The 20,593-nt window shown below is 36.0% G+C and overlaps 1 protein-coding gene across 1 annotated transcript in view; it reads right to left on the reverse strand.

Moving 5' to 3' along the window:
• Mad (mothers against decapentaplegic homolog 1) overlaps window positions 1-20,593 on the reverse strand; it is a 47,594-nt gene that overhangs the window by 15,424 nt on the left and 11,577 nt on the right. Inside the window, exons 3-5 of the mRNA XM_089094174.1 lie at window positions 16,819-16,993; window positions 11,292-11,441; window positions 9,334-9,444 (exon numbers count right to left, since the gene is read on the reverse strand). Of these exons, the coding sequence (XP_088950300.1) occupies window positions 9,334-9,444; window positions 11,292-11,441; window positions 16,819-16,993 (436 nt within the window). The remainder of the gene's footprint in view (window positions 1-9,333; window positions 9,445-11,291; window positions 11,442-16,818; window positions 16,994-20,593) is intronic.

A 20,593-nucleotide genomic window follows, 5' to 3' on the forward strand; every position in this document is an offset into this window, starting at 1 on the left:
TTTTGCAAACATCTAAAAAAAAGTGCGATTGCCATGACATACAAAATGCGTTTGTGTTGGATGAATATCACAGACCGACTGTCTCCAGTCCCTGAACAAGGAAGGTCTGTAATTGACAAACATATTACTACACTTTTCATTTTTCAAGTGACATTTTGAGATCGCTTTGGGTCTGCTGTTCTAGAAGCAGGGGCGGATCCTGGATTTTTTAGGGGGGGCAAAATATTTTACTCCGATAAACTTGCAAACAAAGAAATACCAGCAATTTAAAGGGAATCTCAACGATTATACACCGTAGGCAGGTTGTGGAAATGGTCGTAAATTTAATCTTAAATCTGGTGAGGGTTAAACTTCTAATAAATCTGTTGAAATTAAAATAATGTAAAAATATTGATACATAAAATAGTAAATTATAAAACCACCCCGCCATAAAAAAAAAAGAAGCTGTTCACCCTCTACGAAAAATATGATATTTAATATGACAATATGATATTATCCCCAAATCCACCACTACATAAGGGGGGGAGCACCTGGATCCACCACTATTTAGAAGTGTATATTTTCATTTTAATGTGCAAATCGTGTTTAAATTGTTTTTTTTGTGGTTTCCATGATTTTTTTTTTTTTTTTTTTTTTTTTTTTTTTTACAAATCTTATTGTTTTTTTTTGCTCCACTTTTAAATGTGTTGCGAGATGGAAAAAGTACCAAGGACAGTGAAATGAAATACGACTGTTTGAATTTGTTAAGCGGAAACCTACATACATCTTAAAAAGTTAGAGAAAATTTGAAATTTATTTTTAATGAAAAAGTCCTTCATATGCAGTTATGCATCTTTTCTTAGTAACAATGTGGGCCAAATTAAAAATAAGAAAGATGCGTGTTTTCAGGCATCAACAGATCTAAGATGGGTCCAGGCCTGACAATTTTTTTTTTATTCTGATGTCCTTGATAATTTGAAAAATTGGATTTAACCTGGAATTACCCTCAGAGGGATCAAATTCATTCTATTTAAGTAGAAGGAATATTATTGACCCGACCACACTGAAGGGGACGAGATATTAGAGCGGAAATAGCACCAAAATACTCAACACTGATGCTGCTGAATAATATCTCATCTTTTATTGATGTTGCAATTTATTGCATTGTCATATTTATCATAAATGAAGGCACAAATTATAACAGATCAGCTTTCAGCTTGGCAAAAGCAAAACTGGCGAAAGCTCATGTTCGTGACAGGTGTGTGGCGAAAGTATCGACAATAGACAGCGAGGACTTAAACTAGAGAGCATGAACAGCAGCAGGCTCGTTACTAGCCAAAATGTTGGGGGGGGGGGGCAAGAGATTTTACCGACTGGCTGGTCATTTATCTGACAAGCCCTGGATCACTCCAAAAATAAAACAGCTGATTCGCGAAAAAACCACTGTAAGGCAGTCAAGTGGTGACGCAACGTCGTTACGATTATTAAGAAACAAAATCGTTAGCCTTTGTCGTGAGGCAAGAAAGTCCTTCGGAAAATCCCTTTCGGACCTGGAAATAAAAAAGGATCCCCGTAAATGGCACCGTCTAGTAAGGCAGATTGCTGGAAAAACAGTATCATCCAGTATCCGTATTCTGAACGATGATGGGTCACTCGTGAGTGCAAATGACGTCAACTATTACTTTACTGACATTTGTACATCCTTTCCTGCCCCAACTAACACTGAAATAGAGAATCTACTGTCAATATGCCCTGACGAAGGTGAAATCGAAATAGTTGAGTATCAAGTTTTCAAAGAGTTGAACAACTTGAGTCCATCCAGTAGCTCTTTTCCTGAAGAGCTGCCTATAAGGTTAATACGAGAATTCTCTCTTTTCCTGGCCAAGCCACTTCGACACATCATCAGAGAATGGTTCGCCTAGTCAACCTTCCCGTCGTGCTGGAAACGCGAATTTGTGCGTGTTATACCGAAGACTAAAACACCCAAATCTTGCAACGAGTTACGACCGATATCAATCACATCTACCTTTGCAAAAGTCACCGAGTCATTCATCCTGCGTGAATTACTCAAGCAAACGCGGGAAAACATAGACCGTTACCAGTATGGCGGCCTCAAAGGTTGCAATACCTCGATATACCTCGTGCGCCTAGTTGACATTATCTTTAAGTGGCTTGACAAGGGCAGTACCTTCATCGACCTAGCTCTCGCCGATTTCAGGAAGGCATTTGACCTGATTTGTCATCTTACGGCAGCAAAAAATATGCGAGCAATGGGCGCACAGAAGCGGTCTCTTGCATTAGTGATGAGCTTCCTTCAGGACAGAATGCAGTGTGTATTTCCATTGTTTGAAGGTGACTTGATCTCATACTGGTCTAAACTTACCTGTAGACCCCTCAGGGTACAAGACTTGCTGGTTTCATATTTATCTCCCTCATCAACTTCCTCCTTCAGAATTTCGAAGAGCGACTCAAATTCGTCGACGATTTATCATTTGTCCTGAAATACCTCGTGAGAGAAGGTGTAATCGAACGTCAGTTCAGCTAGACTCTTCTGGCATCCTTCTCTGAAGACTGTGAACGTTACAAGCTGACACTGAATGCAGATAATTCAAAGATCCTCAGGTTTTGCCCCTTAAAACGTGATCTGGAATTCCCGCAAGTCCCTTTCCCTGTTGTTCCATCTGCAAAAAACCCTCGGAGTCACATGATCGATGGACTGCACATTCACCGAACACGTGGAGAAGGTTATTAAGGCTGGCAATGCATCACTTCAGACCCTAGTCCTGATACGCAAGTTTGGCTGCGACACTCAAAGCCTAAAAAATACCTATATTACGTATGGGAGACCTCTACTCGAATACGCCGTCGCTGTCTGGGGACCTTTTGTCCAGAGCACCCACTACCTTTGCGATGACCTTGAATCTTTGCAGAAACGAGCTGTTAACATAGTCGTTGGTAACAGAAGTGACGACTACAACAAACTCTTGCAAGAACTGAACCTTGAATGTTTCAGCGACAGACGATTATCACTGATCCTGTCCCTCGGCAAGTCACTGCTATCTTCGCCCCATCACAGACTGATCCTCCCACCTGAAGCTCCTGTTAACCAAAGAACCAGATACCAGTCGAAGCTACAACCCCCGGTCAGCAGGACCAACCCCTACAAAAAGACGTTTGTCCCCTTTTTTGTAGAAGCATACAACAAGACTTAGTGTTATTTGTATTCACGTGTTAGTGTTCTTATAGTGTCATTTGTATTTTTTTTCTTTTTTTCCATATTGTTGTAAAGACGACATAAATTAGCCATGGCTACGCTGTTCAATCTTAATAAACCTATGTCTATGTCTAAACACCAAATACTAACTTTTTTAGTTTATTTCTGGTATATTTCCAACACTATATCCGGTTAGTAGTTGGTTACTATCCTATTTGACTTTGAATTTTTCTAAGGCATAATTCTAATTCCCACCATATTTCCAAAAGCTTACCTAAACTTAAGATTCGTTCATCGAAAGGATCTACCGCTCTTCCAGAAACTAGCTCAATTAAGTTTTTCGAGATATATAAGATCAAATTTTAAGTTACAACAACACAAGGATTTTCAAATTAGATATTTCAAAGCCGAAAATACTTTCCCACTGTCTATACTAAAAATGCTATTTCATGCTTTAATCCAATCGAATATTTATTATTGTTCTGTAACACGACTATTTCTTTTCATATCTACGCGGTATCCCGGATTTATGATAAGGCGAGTAATTTCATGAGAGACCAAGTCTCCTCTTGTTGGTTACATCCTATACCTCAAAGGAATTTACACTCTTTCATTTATACCCGTTGTATTTTTCATTGGGTATGACTGGCATAACATTGATCAAGAAATAGTTTTCCTATTCTAATCAGCCTGATGTGAATATTATAAACTGGATAGTTGCCATTGGGTATACGATCTTTCTTAAAAAAAATATTCAGTTATTTGGTTTTAACTACCAAGCTTCGTCCCTTTCTCTCGTTTTCTTTTACGGTTTTCCCACTATTTTTCCTTTGATTTTTTTTCCCGCTGTTGTTTGTGATTGGTACCATTATTATCAAACTTTTTTTCCATCTTACTTATTTTTTTTTTGCATTATTTTTAGTTGAATGGCTAACGTAGTCATAATCTTTATTGATCAAGTACCTTCTTGTGCCCCTGACAATTAGCCTCAGCAGAGAGGCTCTGCTGAGGTGCGATACAAGCTGACCTAAGCCGTCTTTAATTGCCCTTTTCAGACAAAGTCGATCAAGTTACGCCTATATGGGTATCAAATCACGGTGCGTCCAACGAGGCTAATGTTGGTCATGTCCCGTCAAGGCATGCATTTAATGGTTTTAATGGTATATACTATACAAACGGCTTTGTCTGAAAACGGCAACTAAATACACTGCTTTTTTTATATATATACAATAATAACCGCCATCTACATATTTAAGTGGACCCAGAGTTGACAAAATTTGATATAGATGGCAAAAACTTTACACAAACTATGTTTACAAGACGACATCTATACTCCATACCATAAGAAAACTATACCAAATCAAGAAAATATCCAGGTCACTGGTAGAGCTGTGGCTCATATTTTTTTTCATATGTATGCTATTATCTGGAAGTTCTACTAATTAATATAGACTTTTTGTATCCAACACCTACAAAGATATTTACTTTTGATTTTGAATTTTACTCAACAAACTTTGCACTGCCATCAATTTAAGAGCATTGTCAAAAAATTCTTATTTAAATACTTACAATCTTTTGAAGTATCTTTGGATCCTTCATCCTCGCTTGAGCTGGCTGTTAATAATAAATACATAAAAATGAAGAAAAAATACGAATGAAGAATTAAATAGAAGAATTATGAACAGTTAATTTGCAGCAATACAATTCTGTAGGCTAGACTGATTATTATTCCCCCCCAGACCCCAGTTCCCTCCCCCCCCCAGCTGAAATTTAGTTTCTTCCAAAACCTTGTCAAAACTAAAATGCATCTACATAATTCAAGCATGAAACAGATCTGTTTATAAACAGATCTTTATAGTATTTTTATAACAGATCTTTATAATATTTTTATAGTACTAAATAGTACCTTTATGGTACCAAATGGCTTATTTTTTTTAGTTTTTACTGTCATTTTCACTTGATTTTGGAAAATTGGCTACAACTCCCCCTCCCATCCCAGGATTTTGATGAAATTACGGTACTGCAAATAAGGGCATACTAATTGTAATTCTGAAGTAAGATCGCATGCAAATAAGACACGGAGCTCAAGTGGGTTCTATTTAAAGAAATTTAACTGTCATCTGATGTTTTATGGGAAAACAAGAGAGTAGAATGAGGTTGCTGCATTAAGTAGGTAAAACGAAATCCATGGCTGTAATAATTCAACCGGTCCTATACCTAACCTTCATTTCAAACATAAAATTTAAAGAATTTCTTAGACCGCACTGCTTTTCCATTTACAGAATTTAAGAGAGAAAACAAAGGGTATAATTTAAATAAAACAGTGACAAAAAAAACAACAACAAACTTCAAACAATAAAAATCCGAACATTTTGACTCCACACCAGGGAGCCTTTATCAACAGAGTTTTTTTTAAATAAAAAAAGTAATTTTTTCCGTTGATAAAAGCTCCCAGACGGGGAGTTAAAACATTCAGATTCTAATTATTTACAGTTTTTTTGTTTTGTTTAAATTATACCCGTTTTCTCTCTCTTAAATTCTGTATAACATAAAATTTAAAATCTCCAATCAATAAGGAAGATCTACAAATTAAGTTTTTCCAGTTAAATTAATTTCCAATTATATTCTGTATACAAAATGACTATCTCCAAGTTTTGGTCGGATGCCTTGGGTGGCTGCAGGGGGAGGGTGGGTAGCAAAGAGGGCACAGGAGGGGGAATGGTTGCCTTCAAGTCACTCTTAACTCTTAAAGATGGCACCAGAACTTTCAATTTCCAATCCTTAGCAAAGAGCCTAAGTCTGAGGCCCTTCCTCTGACAAATAGGCCGAGTTGCAGATACAATAACTGCTTTGGTCTCGCAAAAGTGACTTAACCAACAAAGCGAAAGACATATTTGTCAAACTGTTTAAGACCAAAAAATACAATTGGAGGCTATTTCTCGAGAAATTGAGAATCTTTCAAATTTAATAATCTTTGAAAAGACATCGAACATTTTTTGAATGGAGAGGAGTACTTTAAAAATAACATTTCACGCCAAGATTTCTAATATTCACAAGCTTTCCTCAAAAACATTCTTTAAGAATTTCTGAACTAAGATATATCCAAAGACGTGCCTCCCTCCCTTGTAAACCTAAGAAAAGGACAAAAAAATTTGGCGTACGTAAAATTCAGACATCGTAGATACACCTTTTTACCCAGTCACTAAAGACAGTCACTTCGAACACAGTCAAAAAATTTGTGACTGTCTTCGCTTATGATGAAATACTGTAATTCATTAAGACAAGAGTTCCAACTTTTCTCGCTTCAAATAACCTTCAGAAGAGATTAGATATAAAAGGAAAATTGAAATTATCAAATAACTTTTAGCTTAAAAAATGTTTACTTTCTAAATACGAGTTCAAGCAAAATATAAATCAAAAAGTTCGCGGTAACGAACTTTAAGTTAGGAGCGACTCGCCTCAATAGTAACCGAAACTCTAAAAACGATTTTTATATCGATAGATACATCAAAAGAATCAGCTTATTATGCTGATTCGAAGAATATAAGATTTAAGCGTTACCCATCAAAAGTTACAATCCTTAAAAAATTTGTCTGATTTTTGAAATAGGGGGGAAACATCCCCCTAAAATTCAAGGAATCTTAATGAAAATTGCACCATCTGATTCAGCGTACCAGAGAACCTTACTGTAGAAATTTCATGCTCATATCTGCCAAAATTTAGAATTTGCTATTTTTGACAGAAGACAGATCACGGATGCGTGTCTATTTGTTCCTTTTTTCCCCAAGGGTGATCGCATTGAAATAATGGTCCTAGAAGATCGGAAGAGAGCGGATTCGACCGCAAATTAAAAGTTATATTACCGTTTTAAGTGATAAAACAGATTGGAGGGCAACTAGCCCCCCTCCCACGCCAATTTATTTCCCAAAGTTATCTGATAAAATTTTGAGATAGCCATTTTGTTCAGTATAGTTGAAAGATCAACTAACTATGTCTTTAGAGGTAAAATGACCCCCACAGTCCCTGGGGAAGAGGTCTGTAAGTTATGAATTTGCCCGTTGTTTACGTATAGTATTTGTTATTGAGAAGTATACCAACATTTTCCGGGAGGGGGGGGGGCATTTTGTGCTTTGGGTGGATTTCCATTGGAAGAATCTTCCTTGGGAAGGGACATTTTCGGGGGAAGGGGGTGAAAATTCCAGGGAAAATTTTACACTGGAGGATTTGACAGAACTCCTAAATGAAATTCTTGTTGCCAACTCAATTTTGCATGTAAGAATTTCCGGGGGAATTATCCAGGGGCTATTTTCCGAGTGTTTTGATTTCCGAGAAAAAAATTCTATGAAAGAGGGCATTTTCGGAGTGATCGAGAAATCGATTAGAGATTTAAATATTTTTCAAATGAAAGTTTGCTAAGGATAATTTTTCAGGCTGAATCGTTCACGAGACATTTTATGGTGAGGGGGGATTTTCAGCGAGGATGGAACTGCCTGGAGGGAAATTGAGAGCAGGGGTGGGGGTGGGGTTGTGCTTTACTTTGGGAAGTTTCCTGTGAGGGAGGGAGGGGGTGTATTTCATGGAGGCTGAGCCAGATTTACCTACTTTATTTGAAAAAAGAACAGAAATGAAATAAGAAAAAAACATATTTTTTTAACTGAAAGTTAGGAGCAACATGAAAACTCAAAACGAACAGGAATTATTCCGTATATGAAGGGTTACTCCTCCTCAATACCTCGCTCATTACGCTAAAGTATGACTGTTTGTCCCAATTTTTAAGAATGGCTACTGAAACACAGGGGCCGTTTAATTAGAATAGGAAGCTTTCTTAAAAGTACTGAAAACTTTATCATGAAGAGCAAGGTATTGAGGAGGGGGAAATCCTTCGTTTACAAAATAATTTATTGTAGTTTTGAGTTTTAATGTTGCTCCTTGCTTTCAGTTAAAAGAACATGTTTTTATTATCTAATTTTTGAAAACAGTTTCACCTTTTTACCTATATTTAAATAAACATTGGAAATAAATGACTACGGCCAACTGAATTAATCAATGGATGATAACAATGGGAATCCCGTTTAAGCATCATTATGACCAGAAATAATGACCCGTCTAAGAATCCCAACTAGTAGGTCGCTCATACAATCACAGGGAGGGACAACCACCCTCCCCCCACAAGGTTAATGTGCCATAATATAAACTATATTTTAATTAAACATCAATTATACTCTTATATCAAGCGATGTAGCAACCCTTAAAAAAAGATGCTTTGAACCTCAATATTTTGTCGTATAACACTTACTTGTTGTGAAACATTCACATTCCTTTATTTGTTAGGAATTTCAATTGCAAAGAGTTTCGAGTCGGTCTATACATTCTGCATGTCTCTGATCAACAGAGATGGAAGTATTAAATAAAATGATGAAAACCTATTAGTAATTGAATTTCACTCATAAATGCTAATAAAAAAAAAGGTAAAGGATACGGCACAAGACCCTTAAGGTCCGGACCGGCGGTGCTGATCTCCGTCTCAAGGCCCTTCAGCCAGGAAGTGCAATAGGGAGATGGAGCCAGCCATACTGTGCTTTTGCACACCCTTCCTGTTTATCTTGCCCAGATTTCTCCAGGTACCCATTTAGAGCTGGGTCGACTCTGGCTGAGCTTACTGAGTCATGCCACTGAGCCCCCTCCCAAACCAAATAATTGGGTACATTAGGATTCGAACCCTCGTCCTCTCGGACAAAAGATCTTAAATCCAGCGCATCAATCCACTCGGATTAGTTTAGCATAAATGCTAAATTAAGTATGATCGTTTTGATCACCATAGCTTATCACCATACAAATCTTACAACACTATAAGCCTTTGGATTTGTCGGCCCAGAATTGTAGCAATTATCGATCAATCAGAAATCAGTTTTCATGTCATGGCCTACGATCCAGGTTTGGATCACCTAGTGATTTATCACTATTTCCAGTGGTTTTTTACACTGCCTTGTAAACATGTATCACTAAAATCTAGTTTTGTCACCGGGTGGCAATCCTGTCTATGATCTACAATAAGCTCGGTAATTCAAAACACCCTAAGTGATTATATTTATCTTTAGGACGAAATTAATAACACACAAGAATTATACCAAACAGCATACCTGGTATCTGTCCATAAGGACTACTGGGATCACTAGAAACCACACTGGCTGGGCTCGGTACGCTTGACATCTGGGAGCTGGGATTTGGCAGAGGGCTCATGGAAGGACCACCTAAAAAAGCAATATTAAAAAGGAAAGAAAGAGAGAAAGTGTGAGAGAGAGTAAAAGAGGGAAAGAGAGAGACAGGAGGGAAAAAGAGATGAATATGTAACCAGCAATAAAATGATGTATTATTAACAAAAGAGAGAGCCTATGGTTCTAGAGACCACGTTGGTTGGGCGTCGTTTTGGAGATTACAACCAAAAACTAGAATCAAAGAAACCAATAAAACGGACAGCAACAGTAGAGTTTCGTTTATGTACCTCCACTTTAGCTCTAATTTGTCATTATATTTACACTGACTCTCTTTCCATAATAGAAGAAGGCTGTTTTTGTTCACCAGAAAAGACAAGAGACGATCAGCACGCCTCATAAGGCTCTCTACTCGGGAATGCAACTAAAGACAGTACTTGTTAATTAAACGAAACACACTCGAGAATTACGCTTAGTTTAGATCTCAGAAGACCGGTTTCACAGCCACAAAGACAAGTGATTTGTCATAGAATGCATTGGACTTGTATGATTTGGGTTGTATATTAGGGGGGGTGGGGGGATCGGGGTTAGGTCAGGGGTACTGTCCAAATACTTTACATCCCCCCCCCAATGTGCAAATATATAGTTCAAATTATATTATTATGTAAACTAAAGGTTATACGAGGGTTATATTTCATTGGGATAACTTAACTTCACTTCTTGGGCGTGTTTTCGTTTAATTACCGAGTACCCTAAAGACAAAATAATTACATTTTCAATATCCATTCTTTATAAGGGCTTAAAAGGCAATGAGTTGACGAATATAAAGCCACATTTTTTTTCTTTTTGAGCGCATTTATGGGAGAACAACCTGACATTAATAACGGTTAAAACATTACATAGTCAGTGCTGTCTTCAAACCTCTGTGCATGTGACACAGCTTGACGTGATTAAAAATGACAGTTTTGTTTTCTTATTTTTGTTTTTAATCAAGAATATTCAACAAAAACTTGCCGTTTGAGCTGAGTTTGGAGCAAATTAATTTGATGAATTCTACGAAAATATTTTCTTGCAAAATAGCCTTTTTTTAAGACTTGATCTCTAATTAATTGCACTGAAAGCAGTGGCGAAATCAACAGAGCTTATCTACATGCAAAATAGTTCTTTTTTTATGACTTGGCATATGTATATATTTCTAATTGACTCCACTGAAAGCAATTTCCCATCTTTTCTTCGCAAGTCTAACAAAAACAGCTCTCAAAAGTATTAAAATAGCATAGACAGGACTATCCACATGGATAGGGACCCCAGAGCTCCATTTCCTCCCCAATATGTCGTGTTTTTTTTCGAATAGCGTTTTTTTATTCTTTTTTAGGTTCTCTTTGGAAGCCGGAAATAAGGATAACTAAAGTTTTTTATTGTTTTAAAAAGTAGAGTTGAGTCAAAGAGTTAAACTTTAGCGTAAAGTGCGAGGCGTTGAGGAGGGGACATCCCCTTCCATATACGGAATAATTTCTGTTCTTTTTAAGTTTTAATGTCGCTCCTTACTTTCATTTATTTTTTTTTACTTAATCTTAGCTATAAAGTGATAATTTTCACTTTTTAAGTTAAATTTCCATCTTTCTTTGAAATATTAAAAGCGTAGGAGAGCGAAAATAACATATCAACGCTTGCAAAAGGGAAATAAGCCTTAATCGTATAGATATTTAGCAATCCGAGCCACCTTATGGGCGTATCACCCATTACTGTCAGTGAAGGAACCATATATCGTATTGCCCATCCCCGTCACGGAATCCTTGGACCCTGACTTAAAGTGCATCCGCGCACAGCTTAATTTTCCTATTTCAATATGGAAATGAAAAGGGAAAAAGAACAATCAAAGTCACCTGATCCTGAGTGGGAAGGCGTATGTCCAAATCCATGACTTCCATAAGACACATTATGAGGCATTGTTGGCTCTGGCATTTGCTGAAATGGAAGGAACGCGTGACCAGGCACGAAATCGCTATGCCGTGGTACTAGGACTGGCGGCAGTACTGCAATATAAACAGGAAAAATCATGAACAGATAGGTAAAAACGTTTCATCAATGACCAATGGTTCATACTGCTTAAGCATTATGGGAGGGAACTAGATAATGCCCCTCCCATAGCTAAATTTTTAACCCCAACGTAAACGCTCTTCTGGAGTGGGTCCATCAAACCATTCCTTGGGAGGAAAATAGATTTTTGTTTCTATCCTGCTCCTCTGTGCATAATCAAAAATTACAGCGGATTATATAAGCTTATAAGCGATTATCAGACTAGCTCAGGGACGTATACAGCATTTTTTTTTAGGGGAGGGGGGGGGGCGAACAAAAAAAAACTTTATAAACACATCAAAAATTGGTTTATACTCATTTTTGTTACTTTTTTACGAATCGGACAAACATTTCGGGGGGGGGGGGTTCAAACCCACTAGCCCCCTCTCCCTGGATACGACCTTGGACTAGCCGTTACATTGTTATAACCTCCTGCTTAAGAAGCCAAAACAAAATAAAAAGTAGTGAAGAGGTAGTTTTAAGAATTTTATATTTACTGGTAAACTTAAACAATCGAAGTGTTAAACTCGTTCTAAGTTTGGCTGCACAGAATTTCGGCAGGGAGCTCATTCAATCTTAAGACCAATTTTTAGTGAGCATTAATTAACCCAGCCTGCTTAATTTGTGAGGCTACCAATAGGGCAGATTCCTCTCAGCAAGTCTGTATTTGAAGATTGGTTGTCTGAGATTTGGATACTTATAATTCAAAAATTCCTCTTTCGGTCATACTTAACAATCGGGAACATTAGGTGCATTCAATATAGCCAAGAAGTCACGAATGAAAAGATTTTTGTATGTACAATTCTAGCTGGATCCTGGGCGGCATTCCTAAATAATCTTTTACTTTTCTAGCATTTTTAGTTAGGCTCTACATGCGTTTTTTTAGGAAATCCCAGTTCATCTTTACAGATATAATTTAATACATCTCTCACTTAAAATCAAAGTATAGCACAATAAGCTAAAAGACAAAGTTCTCAGGATGCAAGAACTGCTATGTCTGTCCATATGATGAAAAAAATCCATGAAATAATAGCGCACTTACAATTGAATAAACAAGTTCAAGTGAAAGTTGTTCATTTCCAATATCTGACGATTCTGGCCAAGGAGTTCTCCCAAAGGCCCTTTCTTGGGCTAACACCTCTCTGAAATTCCCTTTATTAAAATACATTCACGTCTTTTTCTTTAACAAGGAAAACTGAGAATGACTGGACGATATGATATTACAGTAATTTACCAGTTTGTTAAATTTACCCTATCTGACTAAAAACCATAGAAAAAAACAGCTAGACTCTACAATAGACGTAACACCCAAAAATAAAAGATCTAGTTAGTTAAATTAAGAAACTGATTAAAAAAAACTTCAATTCTCACCTTGAAACATAAAAATTTCGTAAAGCTACCAATATTATCAGAAAAGTACTCTTGTTTACTTACTACTACTACCACTAACACCTCACTGCAGCATCGAGCCACCTTTTGCCAACATAACTACGGACACTTCTCTCCCAATCAATCTATTCAAATCTTCGCTTTTTATCTACTCAGACGAAGTTCCTATTCTTTTTATTGAATCCGCTTTTATGACATCTTCCCATTCTACTGAAGGACAACCTGCTTTTCGTTTAACCCCAGATAAATGGCTAAAAAACATAATCCTTTATCTTTAAAACGCGGCCTAGCCACCTTTCTTTCATTACAACCCTAGATACTGGAACGGAACCACATTTTTCGTACAGATTTTTGTTTGAAATGTGGTCAGTCAAACAAGTATTTACAGCTATCCTTAGACAATTCCTTTGGAAAACATTAAACAAAACTTCCTCGGTCTTCTGAAGCGCCCACGCTTCAGAGCCATACTTGACCTTAGTCAGGACCATGGCTTCCAACATTCCCATTTAATTAGCTTTCGAACAATTTCCTATAAACGTAGAGAAAGATTCAAGAAAGACAAAACAAAGTTTAAAGTTAGCCCCTTTTTTTAGTAACTACTGATCCATTTCAGTTAAAATTACAATTCTAATTTTTTTTAGCCATTTTTGAGAGCTCATAACAAGAGATATTTTGATTTGTTCCTTTTTGTTTTTCAGAAATTTTCCTAATTCAAACATGTACTACCTAACAAGTAAACAAATTTGATTTGATGATGGTCCCTTTTTGTGACATTTTCTATTTTTTTGTTTACTTTTTGGCTTAAACAAACATTACAGAGAAGGTATTCGACGGTGCAGCGTTTCTCAGGCCTGAGCATCTTAGCAGCAAGGCCCGGGGCCCAGGAGACCACTCTAGGAAAATATTTGATTTCTAGATTTGTTTAGTAGAGTCTGGAGTCCCTAAAATTGGGTTAATCTCAAAGGTGAGCTCAATTATTAAGAAGAGAATTTTTAAGATTCCCAAATTTTACTATAGTGACTTAAACACTGAGAACCAAAATTTCGTTCAATTTCGATTCAAAACTAAGAACTGGAGTCCCGAGACAACTCTATTACCCTGCTTTACGAAAGAGATGCCGGTCAATAAACCCAATTTTTAGGAAACAGCATTTTAACGAAGCTGTTTTTCAGACCTCATTCAGATACGTTTAAAATCCTATTAATACTTTTAAACAACTTTTAAAGAAAGCAGAAGCTTTTCAAGTAAGGGATACTTTACTGTCAACAGAAAAAAAGGAAAAAAAGGTAAAGGATACGGGGCTAGACCCTTAAAGTTCAAACCAATGATGCTGATCTCTGCTTCAAGGCCCTTCAACCAGGAAGTGCAATGGGAGGTTGGGGGCCAACCATCCTGTGCTTTCGCACACCCTTCTTAATTACCTTCCCCAGATATCTCCCGGTACCCATTTAGAGCTGGGTCGACTCTGGCACCACTGAGCAGAGTCACACCACTGACCCCCGTCCAAAACCAAATAACCGGCCATACCAGGAATCAAAACTCCCACCCTTTGGACAAAGGATTTCAAATCTAGCGCACCAACCACTCGGTTAGGACGGCTTACACAAATTTAAAACTGAATTTTAAAAAGTACAGCTTTTTGCAAAGAGCACTTTGACATGAATATTTAACCGAAGTCATTTAAAACATATCCGATATGATGAGTATCCTAATGTATTAGGATACTCACTCCTAATACATTATATATTATCATATTGTCAAAACTAACAATATAGAATAGAAAAGTGTTTTTGTATCCCCAATTTAAATGAACCTTAGTTCAAAGAAAGAAAAAGAAGACATGTCTGGGTATCAAGCACTGTTTCGCAATTCCCAAGAATTTGTTTCAAAGTTGATTTTAGTGTTGATAAAAAATAAAAAAAAAACAACTATTATTAACAAATTTGCTTTACATTTGAATGATTTTTTTACTTGGTTGTTTTTTAACTCTTTTTTTTAAAAACGGAAGGGGAGTAATGAAGAGTATTGAAGACTTTAATCACCAATTCAAGGGGTTTTTAATTATGGAGATTTCAAGGGTAGACGTTTCATGGTATCAAACCTTTATACTTCGGAAATGGCAATAAAATCGCATTTTGGTGCCATAAGGCGTTTTCTGATGGTGTTGTTATAACGAAATTATAAAAAGCGCGGTAGTATTTTCGAAGACCGCACTTCCTTTCCATGGCGTGAAAATAACAGTTCAAATAGGGATAAATCCTAGTTTATGTTCTAGTTTATCTGCAGATGACGGTCGCTATGTATGCGATCAAATTTGTATCATTGTTCACATACACATTAAACACTGCTTCCACTGTCTAATGAAAGGATTTATCCCTATTTGAATTGCCATTTATAAAAAGCGCATAAATGTGAGTACTACCTTTCAAATGACCTTAAGCAGCTCTCAATGATGTTCTAGTGCTCAATTATTACTCGAGAAAAAAAAAATCAGTTACAGTGGCAAATTTTCCTTATGAGACAGTGTTTTTTTAAAGGTGTTTTTAAGGTTTTTGCTACTATGGGTTGTGGTTTTCTCTGTACTAGAGTGGAACAATTGCTGCAACCATGAGATTCAAGTGTGTTCGGGCCCTGGGCATGAAAAGATTTGTTAATTTTCAAATATTTAAGACAGAAGGATGAATTGCTGTTTTTAGAGGGGGGGGGTGCACTGAAGCAGCATCAAATTAAAAAACATGGTTAATTTGCACACGGGGGTTGAATTACGCGAGGGTTCAGTTAGACATGGAGTTGAAATACACGGGAGTTCAGTTACATGGGTTCAGTTGCAATGGAACCACTTTGGAGTAAGCAGTACAAGCCATAGGGGTCATTGCCATTTTTTTTTTTTTTTTGTAATATTTTATTGTTTTCGGTGAATTTTCTCTCAGAAAGATAATCTAAATTAACAGCTAGAACTGGCAACAAACTGCGAACTTTCGCTTCTGATGCTTCGCTTTCTGGCAACAAAAGCGAACTTCGCTTTCGATCAAAACACTAATATTTCTAAAGGACCTTCAGAAAAATTTAAACTGAAGTCTGAAAATGCACTTGTTTCATGTTTCCTCACATACATCAGTAAGGCATCCAAATAATTTTGAACGAATTTCTATGAAGCTTTTCTATGACAGACAAGGTCTATTGACTCCTAACCAATCATTAACCAGCCACCAATTAATATATAAAAAGAACTAACTTAATAATATATATAGTAATAAATATATAAGAAACTTCTTTACATTTATTGTAAGACCTATGCATCTTGTTCATTAAGACTATCAATCCAACTGTTCAACACTGTTCCCAAGCAATCCAAGGTTTCTTGTTAAATAAGGTTTTAATGAATTTAACCTTCAAGGAGGGGGGGGGCGTATCGTTTAGGCGACTCTACAGGAACATCCTCATGTCAAACATAATTTCAAAATCGAAAGGAGACTTGGAAAGAGAAAAAACCCTACGAAAGACAATATTACATTTTGAGAGTAAAAACAAAGTTTTGGAACAAAGGCTATTTCAATTATTTAAATAATCCATAAAAATCGGATTATAAAAAAACTAAATTTTGACTAAATTTATCTGGTTATTAGTTTTAACTGTTTCTAAATGAGGTGCTGTTTTCTATTCCTAAATAAGGTGTTTTAGTCTTACCTTTATAACTTTAATTGTATCATTGAGATTTAACCATAATTATATCATCCTTTATATCATTTCATTTATAATGTTCATGCATTCATAATATTTCATGATGTTACACATTACACATTATGTTATATATTAATATACATAATATTGAATACTAATTTCACATATTTTAATAATACCGTCCTGTATATCATCACAATATAAAAAGGAGTTGTTGCTTTTATTCTGAGCAAGGCAACATAGATATTAGGATATAGCACTTACTTCCAGGACTTTCCACCCTTTTGTAATGATAAGGGTTTATACAAACTTCTTTTTCTTTCGCTGAGAACGGATGCTGGCACATTTCAAGGGGTTTGAGCTCATGATGTGACTGCAAATCTGGCCATCTCCAAACACGGCAGTAAATAACATGTGGCAAACCTTTCCTATGAGATACCTGAAATTCAACATTTACATTAAATAATTCTTTTCAAAAAAACTCATTAGTTAAATAGATTAATTAAATGCTCATTAAATTCTTTTTTATCCATTAAGAATCATCAAATGGTCATTAATTCTTTTAAAGGAAGTATCAAATAGTTTTTCTTAAGAGTTCGAGCTCGTAATGTGAAAGATATTATATGGAGACAATTAGAGAGAGAGAAGGGGGAAATGGTATTTTGAAAATACCCTTTTCTGGGGGCATTTTCTATGCAAATGAACAAATCAAAGTTCGAATAGGGATGAGTCATTTTATTTGACATGAAAAACAGACACAAAAGTTCTGGATATTTTGACCAAATACATCAATGTTCGTCATCAGCAGATAAACTTAAGTATTACAATTAAAACATTACAACAAAGTATTGCAATTATAGAGAATAAAATAATTACTTCCAGGTCACGGATAGTTTCCGATTCATTGGCTGAGAGGGTTCATTCAAAGTCTTGAGTTCTTTAATATTGCCTAAATGTAAGTTGAATTCTTAATCAAGGTGGATACATCAATGTTCGTCATCAGCAGATAAACTTAAGTATTACAATTAAAACATTACAACAAAGTATTGCAATTATAGAGAATAAAATAATTACTTCCAGGTCACGGATAGTTTCCGATTCATTGGCTGAGAGGGTTCATTCAAAGTCTTGAGTTCTTTAATATTGCCTAAATGTAAGTTGAATTCTTAATCAAGGTGGCACAAACATATAAATATATTATATGAATATAGTTTGTTTTAATTATAATTTCTTGTAGTTACTTTAGCTCTGCTGATGACGATCACTGATGTATGTGGTCGAAATATCCAAAACTTGTGTATCTGTTTTTCAGTGTCTAATAAAAGGACTTATCCCTATTTGAACTTTTATTTGTTCGTCATAGAAAGACAGTGAGGTCTTCAAAAAATATCATGAAAATGCCCTTTTTCGATATTTAATTTGACAACATTTGCCTCCTTAGATTTGAAAATTACATTTAGCCCCCCCCCCCACCTACATTTTGACGAATTGACGCAACTGAATATGAATGTAAATCAAGACGTCTTCAACGACAACAATAAATTACATGTTGCAATCCTTTTCTATAACATATCTGGAATACAACACTTACGTTAAATATAAAATTTTGTTTTAAATAATCATTAAATACTTCTTGTACTCATGAAGATTCATCAACTGCCCATTACAAACTTTTTTAAAGGAATTTAAAGAGTTTTTCAGGGGTTTGAGGTCCCGATACTACAAATCTGGCCGTCTACGAACACAACAGAGAATTAAACAAAGCGATTAAAATATATCTGATTTAATGCCAAGGTTAAATTAAATTTTCCAACACACAGGGTAAAATTTTGAAAAAAAAGCCATTGTTTTTTCAATTTTTTATAAAAAAACTCATTAACTAACTGTTTTTCTTAAATTAAACATTTTATTACTCACTAACATTCATCAGCTACTGATTAAATTTTTCAAAGGAATTCAAAGCGATTCCTTTTAGGGGTATGAGCTCATGATATTGCCAGGGATCTGACCGTTTCCAAACACAGCACTGAATTACTTTTGACAATTTTTACCTACGAAATACGTGAAATAAAAAATTAAATTACATTGTTCAACCCTGTTTAAAAAAGCTCATTTATTAGTTCATTTTTTCTTAAATATTCATTAAACATTCTTTATTATTCACTAATTATTTATTAAATTCTGAAACAGATGACCGGATTTGCAACTATTTATATAATTGTCACTATTTGAAGAAATTACAACCCCTTCACAAAAAACTAGAAACTGTAAAAACATCGTCATTTTAAAAACATCCTGCTTAGTTCTGGCAAGTTATTTTCACGATTTCAATGAGCTAAATTACATATTCGAAAGATGACATTCACAATTTTTTCAATTTCCCATAAAATTTCACCTCTAGCTTCATCTACACATACGTTGTTGGGAAGTATCACTTCCTTTAATAAACCCCGAACAAGCTACTACATCTACAACAAATTAACGATGCGCATTTTCAATATATTTGTGTTCTATTCCCAGTCCATTCAAGGACGTTCTGTTTTCCGCTTGGCGAAAGGATGGATTGCCAGAAAGCAGAATTTTTGGTGGCATATCATACTTCATTCATAAAACGTGCGATAGGTCACCCACTTTCCACCACCTAGTGCACATCTCGGAGCGCTACGTGTGGCGCAGTCTTGCGATGCTTGACACACTTGCCACGCGCCACCTGGCGTATGCGATTTCTGAGGTAATCTAATAAAGCAACAAAATGTTTACGCTTCTCAATCCTGATTTTTTACTAAGTACAATTCCTAATGTTTCTTGTAGGATAAAGTATATGATCCTCCGGAGCCATTAATGGCGCATAGGGTGCCAAATCAACATTTCAGTAGCTGGATCTTTTTTACAGGGACAAGTAGCAATCCACCCAGCCTTGCCAAAGGAGGGACCAATCCCTTGGTCTGTATCGCCAAGTATATCATCATTCTACTGTGCTAACCCATGGCATACTAAAAAAAAAGAAAAAATAGAAATTGGATAAATCTGCACCTCATATTTTAATATATAAATCCAAAACCCCAACACATAAAGTAAATATCCAGCTCAAGTGGTATTAAGATGCACACAAATGTGCAGTAATTGGACTTCTCAAGATGTTGTTTAGCACTTAAAATGAACTAAAGAGTAACAACACCTTGAAAGTGTCAGTTTCAGACCCCAAGTTATCAGAGATACTTAGGGCCATTTGTAGGAAGAGTCTAATCTTTTCTATTCCTTGCCCATCGATGAGCAGTTATGTGGAGGAGGATGGCAAAAATTTGAAAATTTTCACAGAAAACATGTTATTAAAAGTTTAGAAGCATACTGTATCATCAAATATCTGGCTTTTACCACTAAAATGTGTTTTTCAAAAAATATGCCTGTAGGTGTGAGAAGAAACTTCAGATACAGCTCTGTGAAATGTATAAGCAGGTTTGATCCATGGATCACAGGACAACACAAGCAACAGTATCTATTGGAATCCAAATGCACAAGCAAAAATCTTAGCTGCTAACACCAACCAAATTTAATTATGATCAATAGTGGGTGTTGATAACAAGAAAGTAGCCTTTCCTCCACAGAGATCAGATTGAGAAAGACAGCCAGTACCATAACTGAACCTGTTGATCAGGTCTTGTTAAAGGATTTGAAGGAATTATGAAAATCTGTCAATACTATTACCCCCTCCCTTGGATGTTCAGTCAAGTATAAATCATAAAAAGAATCAATTGCGAATCTAGCTCTTACTCTCTACTAAATTTGACTGTGATCAGATAACCCTCTCTGGGAGATCTGCTGATAAAAAGAATTTAGAGACCCCCCCCCCTTACCCTCTTCCCCTGTAGAGGTCAAATTGATACTAATTAACTGTTGCTTCTGACTAAGTTTGATTACAATTAAGCTGATAATAACCCCTTTTTGTAGATTTTCTGATGACCAGGATTTAGAAACCCCGTGCCCCATGATCAGCAGTTACTTTACAATAAAGATTGATTATAAGAAACTATACATTCTC

The sequence above is a fragment of the Artemia sp. Qi Xiang Cuo genome, chromosome 9 (genome assembly GCF_049724085.1).
Source record: "Artemia sp. Qi Xiang Cuo chromosome 9, ASM4972408v1, whole genome shotgun sequence".
Classification (NCBI taxonomy): domain Eukaryota; kingdom Metazoa; phylum Arthropoda; class Branchiopoda; order Anostraca; family Artemiidae; genus Artemia; species Artemia sp. Qi Xiang Cuo.